Source organism: Epinephelus moara, chromosome 9 (genome assembly GCF_006386435.1).
Source record: "Epinephelus moara isolate mb chromosome 9, YSFRI_EMoa_1.0, whole genome shotgun sequence".
Taxonomy (NCBI): Eukaryota; Metazoa; Chordata; class Actinopteri; order Perciformes; family Serranidae; genus Epinephelus; species Epinephelus moara.
Window position 1 is genome coordinate 13,642,368 of NC_065514.1, and position 11,620 is coordinate 13,653,987.

General features: G+C 40.8%; 2 protein-coding genes across 2 annotated transcripts in view; both read right to left on the reverse strand.

The window, feature by feature from the left end:
- Positions 1-3,993: 3,993 nt before the first annotated feature.
- On the reverse strand, positions 3,994-5,704 carry LOC126395255 (tripartite motif-containing protein 16-like). The gene has a single exon (XM_050052582.1). The coding sequence runs from the start codon at positions 5,687-5,689 to the stop codon at positions 4,013-4,015; it is 1,677 nt and encodes a 558-aa protein (XP_049908539.1). The 5' UTR covers positions 5,690-5,704; the 3' UTR covers positions 3,994-4,012.
- Positions 5,705-8,618: 2,914 nt separating this feature from the next.
- LOC126395250 (tripartite motif-containing protein 16-like) overlaps positions 8,619-11,620 on the reverse strand; it is a 16,643-nt gene continuing 13,641 nt past the window's right edge. The window contains exon 2 of the mRNA XM_050052575.1: positions 8,619-9,810. Coding sequence (XP_049908532.1) covers positions 8,919-9,810 — 892 coding nt within the window. The 3' untranslated portion in view covers positions 8,619-8,918. The remainder of the gene's footprint in view (positions 9,811-11,620) is intronic.

An 11,620-nucleotide genomic window follows, 5' to 3' on the forward strand; every position in this document is an offset into this window, starting at 1 on the left:
TCATTTCACCTGAAGCTATAGCTGCAAGCATGGAAGCTTGATATTTTATAATACTCTGAGCACTCCCAGAGCACAAGTGATGATCTGAGAACGCGCTGAAAGAATGATTGTGTATTATTTTATTTTGTGTGGGCTATATGTGATATGACACATAAGCACAAACTTAAAAAACACCAAAGGTTGTGAAGAATGAGGACGTTTTATCAGTAAGGACTGATTGGTTTGACAAAAGGGAAAAATGTCAATTTAAAGCTTTGAATCAGAGGCACAAATATTATGATTCTTGTAATTTGTCCAGTATGGCTTCATCAACAATTCTTGACCTCAGGCACAAGAACAAAATGTCAAATATAGCAAATGAACAAATAAAATGTTATTATTTATTGTTGGAGTGAGCACTATGTCTGCCTTGACAAACGGCACAGTCAGGTGAAAACACAGGAAGATGGTGAGGAAATATGAGAGATGGAACCTGTTCAGATGTTTCGGTGCCATGTGATCTACACATCGAGTTCTCACTGGAGTCACACGCTAGTAAGGGCAGAGCTGAAAGAGACAGACACAGTCCTGCAGTGACACCCAGAGGCTTCAAGCAGTACTGCAGCTTCCCTGACACACAGTAGGCCCAGTGCACTTCCCTATGACACACTATACAGTCAGATGAAGACACAAACATTTATAAAACATATTGATCTGGATAGATAGATAGAACAAAACTATTATTAAGTTTAAATGTCCTTGTCTGAGAAAACTAATGTCCTAATTGAATTATGAATTGAATTGAATTATGTTACGATTTAGAAAGACAAAATTCATGTTGATTTCACAGTGTTGTTTCATAAACTTTAAATGTTAAATTGTTCAACATTGAAATGGATTTCTCTGAAATGTCAATGTTGATTTATGAGATTTTTGTTCACTTTTTTAGAGCCATCAGAGTTAAACATAGTTTCAATGTTGAAGGAGAAGAAAAGGCGGTCCAAGGCACTGACAATTAAAAAGCTTTATTAAACAGGCTAGTTCATATAGAACAGATAAAAATTACTGTGATTACTATGTTATAATGTTTCGGCCTGAGTCAGGGCAAATAGTAGCAAATAATATTTGCCCTGACTCAGGCCGACTCAGGCCGAAACATGTTGGTAATTTTTATCTGTTCTATATGAACTATGCCTTGGACCGCCTTTTCTTTTCCTTTCTCATTATGCTTCCTCGCTGAGGACCAAAGAGCACCTGCCGTTTTTAACATTTTTTACCTTTTTGAACACCGCTGCCCTCCTTCCTTTGTCTTTTCTTTGGTTCTTGCTATCATAGTTTCAGTGTTGTTTTAATGTTGAAATGACAACTGACATAATTTCAACCACATTTCAATGTTGAAGGGCGGTCATGTGCCAGCTGGGATATGGGGTAAAAAAAAAAAAATATATATATATATATATATATATATGTATGTCGGAAGGAAGAAGGAAGGGCACAAGGGTGCTGTTAGTAGGGGGGTTGAAATAAGTATGGAAGGGACCACTGGCCCCCTGACTTTACACTCGCTTTAAGTCTTGGATTGCTATATCAAAATGATCCTATGGCAAGAGAGCGTCTAGTTGTATCTTTGTCCATTTCAGCTAGCATGAAATAATACTTCACCCACAACATGATGACTTAATTACTCACCGTGTGTTAACTCAAATTCATGAAGGCAACTTTGTTTTCTCTCATTCCTCCGTTGAACGCAGAATCCAAAAAAAGAATGAATTGAAGTAACAGGGTCCATGATTAACAACAACAAAATACAACTTGTGCAGTATGATCTTGGTCTCACTAAGCCAGTCGTATGCTCAGTACTTCCCAAACACATACTTCTTTTCCTTTAAAACCATCACGAACGATGGCTACAGTAGTCTTGAGTCTTTTCAGCTCGGCTAGCTGTGGATTCCAAATCCAAAAAGAGAAAAGTCTCAGGAGGATATAGATCATTTAAAAGTGCATGTGCAATGCTGCAAAGGTAAAGTACCAAATCATTTACTTTACAAGCTACTTTATTATGAGGCTCAAATATGTTAGCAGCTTCAGATTTTTGTTTTCTTTTTTCGGCCTGACCTCCAAGTACCCCAGATCCCAATCTAATCAAACACCCCCGATCCACGGTGGGTCCTCCTTGGAACGGACTTGTCTGTGACCTGTCAAGGCATGGACACAGGACCTCTGGGGGGGGCTAAAGTGTCTGGCACCAGGACGCACGTACCAGCACGTCCCACAGATGTTTGATCAGACTGGGATCTGGATAATTTGAAAGGCCAGGTTGATGCCTAGAGGTCTCTGTTATGTTCCTCGGGCCGCTCCTGAGCGGTTTTTGTGGTGTGGCATGGCACATTTTCCACTGCTACTGGGGAGTGCTGCTGCCATAATGGGGGGTGCCTGGTCTTCACTGGTGTTAAGGTGGTTGGAGCGTGTCAGGTGGCATCCATGCGAATGTCAGAACCCAAGGTTTCCCAAAAGAGCATTGCACTGTAACAAGATGATCGATGTTGTACACAGTGGTTTTAATGTTCTGGCTAAACAGTGTAGTTTTGCTGTTGTGAAATGCTGCTCCCCTGTACTTCAGTTCATCAAGAATGTTTGTCTTTTTTCTCTTTTCTAATTGTTTACAAATTTAAGGTAACATGGTGAGTAAGTGATAAAAAAAAAGATCATTTTGCTGGTGAAGTATTCCTTTCAAAAATTCTGATTTTTTCAATTAAAAATTCTATACAAAATACTGTCGACAAGAAGAAAGCTTTTTGGTAGGGGTATGAAAAAGGATGGAAACGGTCCTTTATGTAAATATGAAATTGAAAATATATTGCATTTATGTCCTTGTGTGGCCACTTTTTGGACGACTATCAAAAGATGGCTTGCATCAAGTTTGAAAGTCTTTAACCATGTGCCCCCAAACAGTAATGCTGAATTAAGAAATGGCTGTCCTAGCATTTTAAATACTATTATATTATTAGGAAACTATTTATTTTTTCCTTCTTTCTTTATGTTAGATGGCATTATCGCTACAAGGCAGGAGAAAATGAATGGCTATGAAAAATGATGGATAATAATAATATAATAGGATAGGAGAATAATATATTTAGTTATTTGTATTGTTTAAATACAGTTTTGCAGTGTAACTGATGAGTGAACTAATTCAGTTAGTGTCACTGCAGGATAAACTGCTGCTGTTTCCCTCTTTTACATGTATTTCTTTGTTTTGTTGCATTTTCTATTTTCAGAAACAATAGCAAAAAAAAATATATATATATATTGCACACATGAGGAGAACTGTTAAAGTACACAGATCCTTAGTTTACTTTTTCTCTGGCAGCTCTGAGACAGTTTCTTAAATGAACTCACGAGAAAAACTTTATTCATTCTGAGGAAAAACTTTATTGATTCAGTTTGTTCATACAGTCAGTAAATGTTGGTCAGGACTGGTTCAATCTTTCTGTCTACATATTCATGTCTTAAAAATAAAAGAGTCTCTACAGCCAACATGTCTTCCTTGTGGGAGGAGAGGAATCCACCAGTATCACCAGTATCAAAGTAATGATAATGACAATGAGTATGTGAATTAGAGCTGCAACTAACGATTACTGGATTATTTCATTGATTTATTATACAACAATATATATAACACATACACTAAAAACAACAGGAACAACAACAGGCTTTCAATATACTGCATTGTTGCCATTTTTAATAATAATGGAAGAACTCAAATTTTTATAAAATGCTTACTGAGTTCACAAAAACCTTCCAAAACTCAAACAATATCAACAGAGAATCAAAGGTACATTTACATATTCATCAGTAGGATGTGTTGGAGCGTCACAGAAAACAGAGGCGAGCAACAAAGATAAAGCACTTTGAGGTTGCATTTTTAATGTATGAAAAGAGCTATATAAATAAAGTTTGATTGATTGATTGATAAAGAATAACAATCTGTTTAAATACAAAACAGCATCTCACCCATCTGCCCAATAATATCTGTCTACCTGAACTCAGCTGCGACTCCGTGAAAAAGCCCAAGTCCAGCATAGAGAGGCTGAGTGAATGTGGTCTGGACTCTGTGGAGGAGAGTCATGGTGTCAGAGACGCTGTAGAAGGACAAAATACCTGCAGGGTGATCCAGGTACACTCCCACTCTGGAGGACTGAGGGCCTGAGATGGGAGTGCTGATGTTGTTATGTCTGAACTGATAAGAATCACTCAAACAATATACTGCCCAAGATGTGTCACTGTTCCCAAATCCACTTTCATATACCAGTTCTTTCCTATGTGCAGATGTGACTGCTACTGAAACTCTAGGTCCACTCCACTCCACCTCCCAGTAACATCGTCCAGTCAGACTCTCTCTGCTCAGGACCTGATACCTGTTGATGTCATTGTGTGACGCTGGTGGAGGAAACAAATACAACTGGTAAATTGCAAATTCTGACTGTCTCACTGTTGCTCTTCTGTTCCCTTCAGATAATTCGAGCCAGCTGCCTGCTGTGTTTGGATCCAGTGTGATCTGACATGAAAACTGTAAGAATTCAGCTCTGGGCTTGGGCTGAGGTTGTGCCAGCAAAACATCCACTTCAGTCTTTGTCAGTGAGATCTTGGTCCACACATCACTAACAAAGTCCTGTAGTTTATCTCTGGCCTCTGACACAGCTGCAGTCACATCCTCAAAGTGTCGCACAGGGCGGATATTGATCCTGGATGAGTCTTTAGAGTCAGTGAGATGTGACAGTGAGGGGTAGCTCTGTAGAAACTGGGTGTGGTCCTCTGTGTGTGAGAGCTTCTCTAGCTCAGTGTCTTTCCTCCTCAGATCAGTGATCTCCTGCTGCAGCTTCTCCTGAAGCTCTTTGACTTGTCTAACTTTAGTTTTCTGCTGAGATCTGATGTGCTGCTTCACATCAGAGCTTCTTTTCTCAATGAGACGGATCAGATCTGTGAAGATCTTCTCACTGTCCCTCACTGCTTTATCAGCCGAGTGATTGATAGCCTCCACCTCCTGCTGAAGCACCGTCACATCTTTCTCTCTGTTCTGGATTCTCTGCTGGATGTTTTGTCGACTCACCCCGAGCTCTTTCTGCCTCTCAGTCCGTTCTGCTGCAGCTGAAATTGTGTCGTGGCCTTTATGTTCATCCATGGAGCACAGATAACAGATACACTGCTGATCAGTGCGGCAGAAAATCTCTATCACCTTGTTGTGACGAGTACAGATGTTCTCCTGAAGCTTCTTGGAGGGGCCGACCAGCTTGTGTTTTTCAAAGGCAGGGGATTCATAGTGAGGCTGGAGGTGCTGCTCACAGTAAGACACCAGACACTGCAGACAGGACTTGACAGCTTTCAGCTTTCTCCCAGTACAGACATCACAGGCCACATCTTCAGGTCCGGCATAGCAGTGATCAGCTGGAGCAGCTTGGAGTCCTGTCTTCTTCAGTTCCTCCACTAAATCTGCTAACATGGTGTTTTTCACCAGAGCAGGCCTCGGCATGAAGGTGTGTCTGCACTGAGGACAGCTGGGGATTTGCTTCTGATCCTCTTCATCCCAGTGGCTTTTAATACAGCTCATACAGTAGTTGTGTCCACAGGGAATAGTCACGGGATCCTTCAGTAGATCCAGACAGATCGAACAGCGGAGTTTTTCCTGGTCCATCTGAATTCCTCGCTGCGCCATTTCACCTCTCAGAGACAGTGAATGTCAAATAGTTTCACTTTGTCAAACAAGGAAGTAGCTGGGAACTGATCCAGACCAAACTGAGCTCCCTTTCTTCATGTTTACTCTCTGATATGCACTTAATGGGGCGTGAGAGCACCTGCTTATTGCAGCATCTTGGTTTCACCCTGCTAAGGGTGGAGGACGCAAGAAATACGTGGACTGAACAGGACTGGCTGCATTGAGAGTGGGGAGAGGAAAGAAGGTGTGGTCACAGGTGCAGCATTTAACTGGCAGGGCCGTAGGCTACATTACAGACATCAAGTAAAAAGAGACGTTCACTTAAAAAGGACAGTATCATGAAAAATAAGAAATTGCTAAAAGTCTGAATAAACACTACTGAAACACTGAAACAAATAAAAATGATGGTTAGTTACAGTAAAACAAGTCTGGCAAGCTGCCCTGTGTCTTTATCCTTGCCCTGTGTTACTCCCTGTTCTCCAGCAGGCTCACTTTTCACATTCACACTGCCTGAGCTTTACAACTTGGTGACTGACAGGAGAACCACACCTCTGCATGCTGTATGCTGGGTGAGATATGAACACAATCAGTGATCACATGATACACATGTCCTCACCTGGACCACAGACAGGTGTACGACTGCTCCCCAGTTTCATAATATCCCCCGGGGCTCGCACTGCTGCGGTCACATGTGTCTCTCCATGCATCCCTCTCTCTGCTCTGTCTCTGTCCATCTGTGTGGCCCCACTTTTATGTTTGTTTTTATGTTTGCTTTGTCCATTCTGGGCTACTGTATGGAGGTGCAACATGCCGATCTTGTTGACGAGGACCAGCTCCCTTTGTAGATATAAACGTCTCTTTCTAAGGTAACAAATCACAACAATAATTATTTTTGAGTTATTATACACTAAAGACAACATATCTATTATATTATTTTCCATTTCTGCCAATATATCCCTCTAAATCCTTCACACTGCACCTTTAAGTGCATAAAGAAATGCTTGCACACACAGTTATCTTGATCACTTCAGCCTGTGTTGAATTAGCCTGATTGCATGAACTTTAATTGACCTTTCTGGAGATGCTTGAGCCCCGACTGATTTGTTAGGTTCATTCAAGTCAGGTTTTGGACTTAAATTCTCACTTTTCTAAGCATGCTATGGAACAGGCCTCTGGCTTTGAACTCCTCAGATCCTCTAGTGTTTAAAACCACATGAAAGGGCAGTAAAGTGTTTTTGCAGTGTCAGTATGACGTATTTAAAGTGGACCAGTTGTTTGTTTTTACAGGCTAAATAAATAATATGTATCAGAATGCATTGTTTCGTATATCATGACCACACTGACCCTGAGTGCATCATCAGTACAGAGAGAAGTCAGATGATGAAACAGAATATATCAGCGGGTTCTGAAAACACAGCGACCCTTCAGAGCAGTGGTTCTCAAACATCTTTAAGTAAATCTAAAATATTTCAGTGGCCGGCTCTTAAGCTGGACAAAAAGTGGGAGTCACACTGGTAAATTAACAAATAAAGTGATTTATAAACTAAAAAGCAACCAAACCAGTCACACAAATAGAAAGGATGAATCTATAGAGTCAGCAGTGTAGGTAGTGGATGAGTGCCGGCTGTTTCTCTGTAAGAAAACACAAAGACGTATGGTGTAGAGGTCTGCCCACAGCAGACTGGCTGCTCTGTCTTATATGTGCACGGGCCACACTGGGCCCAGGTGTGTCCCATGATGCTGACTGCACTCAGTCAAGGTCTGCAGCCCAATGAAATGTCCCAATACAAAACCCATTAAAACATATTCCTCCTGATACTGAGGGTATTTTATTGGTTCTGTTTTCACTCTTTTTCACTTCTCTCTCTGTGTTTCCAGCTGTATTGCTGCTACGTTTCAACAACAAATCCAATTACTTGATTTTTGTCTGTCATTTAATGTCAAAACTGGCGTCCCACTCACAGTGAACAAATGTAAATGTGATTGCATTTGTTGCAGTTGACAGTTTACAGCAGCCAATGATTTCACTGAAAACAGGAACACTGAGTTTAAAATGTGGTTTATCAAACTTACATTTGCATTTTCTTATTGAACTTATAGTCTAATTATTTTAGTACTTATTCATGCAGTACTCCAAAGTACCTGTAGGGGTAGCTGTACCACCATTACAGAAACACTGCTTTAGTGTGACTACCCATTGCAGCTTTTCTGTGGTGGTTTTGTTCCGAAGTGCTGTGAGTGATCAGAAAGCCCAAAGTGCCACTTTATGTTTTCTGTGTCATAAAGTCTTCCTTTAAACTTCAGCATGGCAGCCTGTCAGTGAAGGAGACAGTCAGATTTGTTCATGTCATTTTGTCACCACCAGGTGTCTCCCTTGGTTTTGTTTTCCCTCTGTGACAGTAGAGGCCTTTATCACAGTGGACATTTGGACAGCAGGAAAAGCACAGGTGTTAAAATAACATTAAGAATGCCTCTGTTCTGTTCAAGTGTCCCAGATGGACAATTGAAAAATACAGAAGGATTGAAATCCATGAAGCAGAACCAAAGATATTTTTTATTCCACACATTCATAAAAAAATACTTTATCAGTCCTTGAGGGAAAAATCAACTTTATTCAATGATCTAATGAATAAATCCTGGTTCAGTTTCTCCATTCATTTAATCCACATTAAGTCTGATAAACCAGAATGTCTGCACTGTAGAGGAAAATCAACAATGCTTCACAAGTGATTATCAGTATAGTAACAATAATTATACAGCTTAACTACACTTTTAAAAAATAAACATCAACTATGATCATCTGTGAGCTCAAATCAAACACTTTACAGCACACAAATTGTATATATGTCAATAATTACATGAGTTTATTTCTATATATAAACACTCTAAAATACATGGCTGTCTAATTTAAATTTTTGTTTCCAATTAATCAAAGTTTCCCACTATACAAACATTATCTGAAAAAAAAACAAAACTCCACAATATTATTTTACTTAACAGATTTTAAAAGAAAACCCCCACACTTATAGATTCTGTTCATTTCTGTTCATCTGATATTTAAGTTCTATACATATATGCTTGATATACATATATCTACATATACCCACACTGTTTGAGTGACTGTTCAGTGCAGAACCATCACAGCACAGAGAGCTGAACAACAAAGATGGAGAGTAAATTTACTACCTAAAAGTAGATTCTCAGCCTTTGTCTTGTTTATAACACCTGTCTACTTGAGATCACACAATTCAGCAGAGGAATCATAACCATAAACACCAAGTCCAGCATAGAGAGGCTGAGTGAATGTGGTCTGGACTCTGTGGAGGAGAGTCATGGTGTCAGAGACGCTGTAGAAGGACAAAATACCTGCAGGGTGATCCAGGTACACTCCCACTCTGGAGGACTGAGGGCCTGAGATGGGAGTGCTGATGTTGTTATGTCTGAATTGATAAGAATCATTCAAACAATATACTGCCCAAGATGTGTCACTGTTCCCAAATCCAGTTTCATATACTGGTCTTCTCCTATGTGCAGATGTGACTGCTACTGAAACTGTTCCACCACTCCACTCCACCTCCCAGTACCATCGTCCAGTCAGACTCTCTCTGCTCAGGACCTGAAAACTACTGTTGAAAGCTAGCGCTAAAATTGATCCTCTCACTGTTGCTTTTCTCTTCCTTGCAGATAATTTGAGCCATCTGCCTGCTGTGTTTGGATCCAGTGTGATCTGACGTGAATACTGTAAGAATTCAGCTCTGGTCTTGGGCTGAGGTTGTGCCAGCAAAACATCCACTTCAGTCTTTGTCAGTGAGATCTTGGTCCACACATCACTAACAAAGTCCTGTAGTTTATCTCTGGCCTCTGACACAGCTGCAGTCACATCCTCAAAGTGTCGCACAGGGCGGATATTGATCCTGGATGAGTCTTTAGAGTCAGTGAGATGTGACAGTGAGGGGTAGCTCTGTAGAAACTGGGTGTGGTCCTCTGTGTGTGAGAGCTTCTCCAGCTCAGTGTCTTTCCTCCTCAGATCAGTGATCTCCTGCTGCAGCTTCTCCTGAAGCTCTTTGACTTGTCTAACTTTAGTTTTCTGCTGAGATCTGATGTGCTGCTTCACATCAGAGCTTCTTTTCTCAATGAGACGGATCAGATCTGTGAAGATCTTCTCACTGTCCCTCACTGCTTTATCAGCCGAGTGATTGATAGCCTCCACCTCCTGCTGAAGCACCGTCACATCTTTCTCTCTGTTCTGGATTCTCTGCTGGATGTTTTGTCGACTCACCCCGAGCTCTTTCTGCCTCTCAGTCCGTTCTGCTGCAGCTGAAATTGTGTCGTGGCCTTTATGTTCATCCATGGAGCACAGATAACAGATACACTGCTGATCAGTGCGGCAGAAAATCTTTATCACCTCATTGTGACGAGTACAGATGTTCTCCTGAAGCTTCTTGGAGGGGTCGACCAGCTTGTGTTTTTCAAAGGCAGGGGATTCATAGTGAGGCTGGAGGTGCTGCTCACAGTAAGACACCAGACACTGCAGACAGGACTTGACAGCTTTCAGCTTTCTCCCAGTACAGACATCACAGGCCACATCTTCAGGTCCGGCATAGCAGTGATCAGCTGGAGCAGCTTGGAGTCCTGTCTTCTTCAGTTCCTCCACTAAATCTGCTAACATGGTGTTTTTCACCAGAGCAGGCCTCGGCATGAAGGTGTGTCTGCACTGAGGACAGCTGTGGATTTGCTTCTGATCCTCTTCATCCCAGTAGCTTTTAATACAGCTCATACAGTAGCTGTGTCCACAGGCAATAGTCACGGGATCCTTCAGTAGATCCAGACAGATGGAACAGCAGAGTTTTTCTTGGTCCATCTGAATTCCTCGCTGCGCCATTTCACCTCTCAGAGACAGTGAATGTCTGAAAGGCATTTAGTGCATTCAGTTCATAAGATAGAGGGCTTATCAGATTAGACTTTGATTGGTCCTGGAAGACGAATGGTTTGGACTTGAACAGTGTTTATAGGCCCTCTTTACAACACAGAGGAAAGATCATATTGTACATAAAACTTGATGTGAAAGCAAAATGATTATTGCTGTCAGTATACACCTAAAACATCTTGCAATGATTTACATTGCTGTCATTTCTACACCCCGTTGTCCCAGAAATACAGATTAACTTTGGCTTAGAGAAGCTGTGTGACATTAATACGTTTCAGTTGGCCACAGGTGTATATTTTGGTGTGGGGGTATGCAGTACACAGGCTCCCCTCAATATCTAGAACATGCACATTTGTTCTCTCAGTACAAACATGAAAGTAGTGGCCAGAAATCGATGCAGAATTACACAAACTGGTGCATAAAAATTCCCTAAAACCAAGAGTTTGATGCTGAAATTATCCCATGAAGCTCCCAAATCACCCCTTTCACATGTGTGTCTCAATGTTGAAACAAAACCATCATAAGTCGTCATAACTTAATCAAATCAATATTCTACTTGATGAACAAGGTGCACATAATTGCTTGTAGCATTTAGTCTCAAGTCCTTTCGGTAGAGGAAGTAGAGCTGATTGAGAATTCAAAATGTAAAGATTTATTGATGCAATGTGTCCAAAAATAACAAAATCATTGTGAAGAGTCTTTAATATTGTTTCATGTAAGATACAATATTTTTTAAGAAAAAACAAACAAACAAAAAAAAGTACCACACTCTGTTCATGTAATATTTAAAATCACAGCACAGAGAGCTGAACAACAAAGATGGGGAGTAAGTTTATGAACAAAAAAACGGGTCTGAGGACCTGAGATGGCAGTGAGGACGGTGTTATGTCTCAATGTATAATAGTTAGGAAATCAATATACTGCTCCAGATGTGTGATTGTTCCCATATCCACTTTCACATGCTAGTCTTCTCTTATGTGCAGATGTGACTGCTACTGAAACTG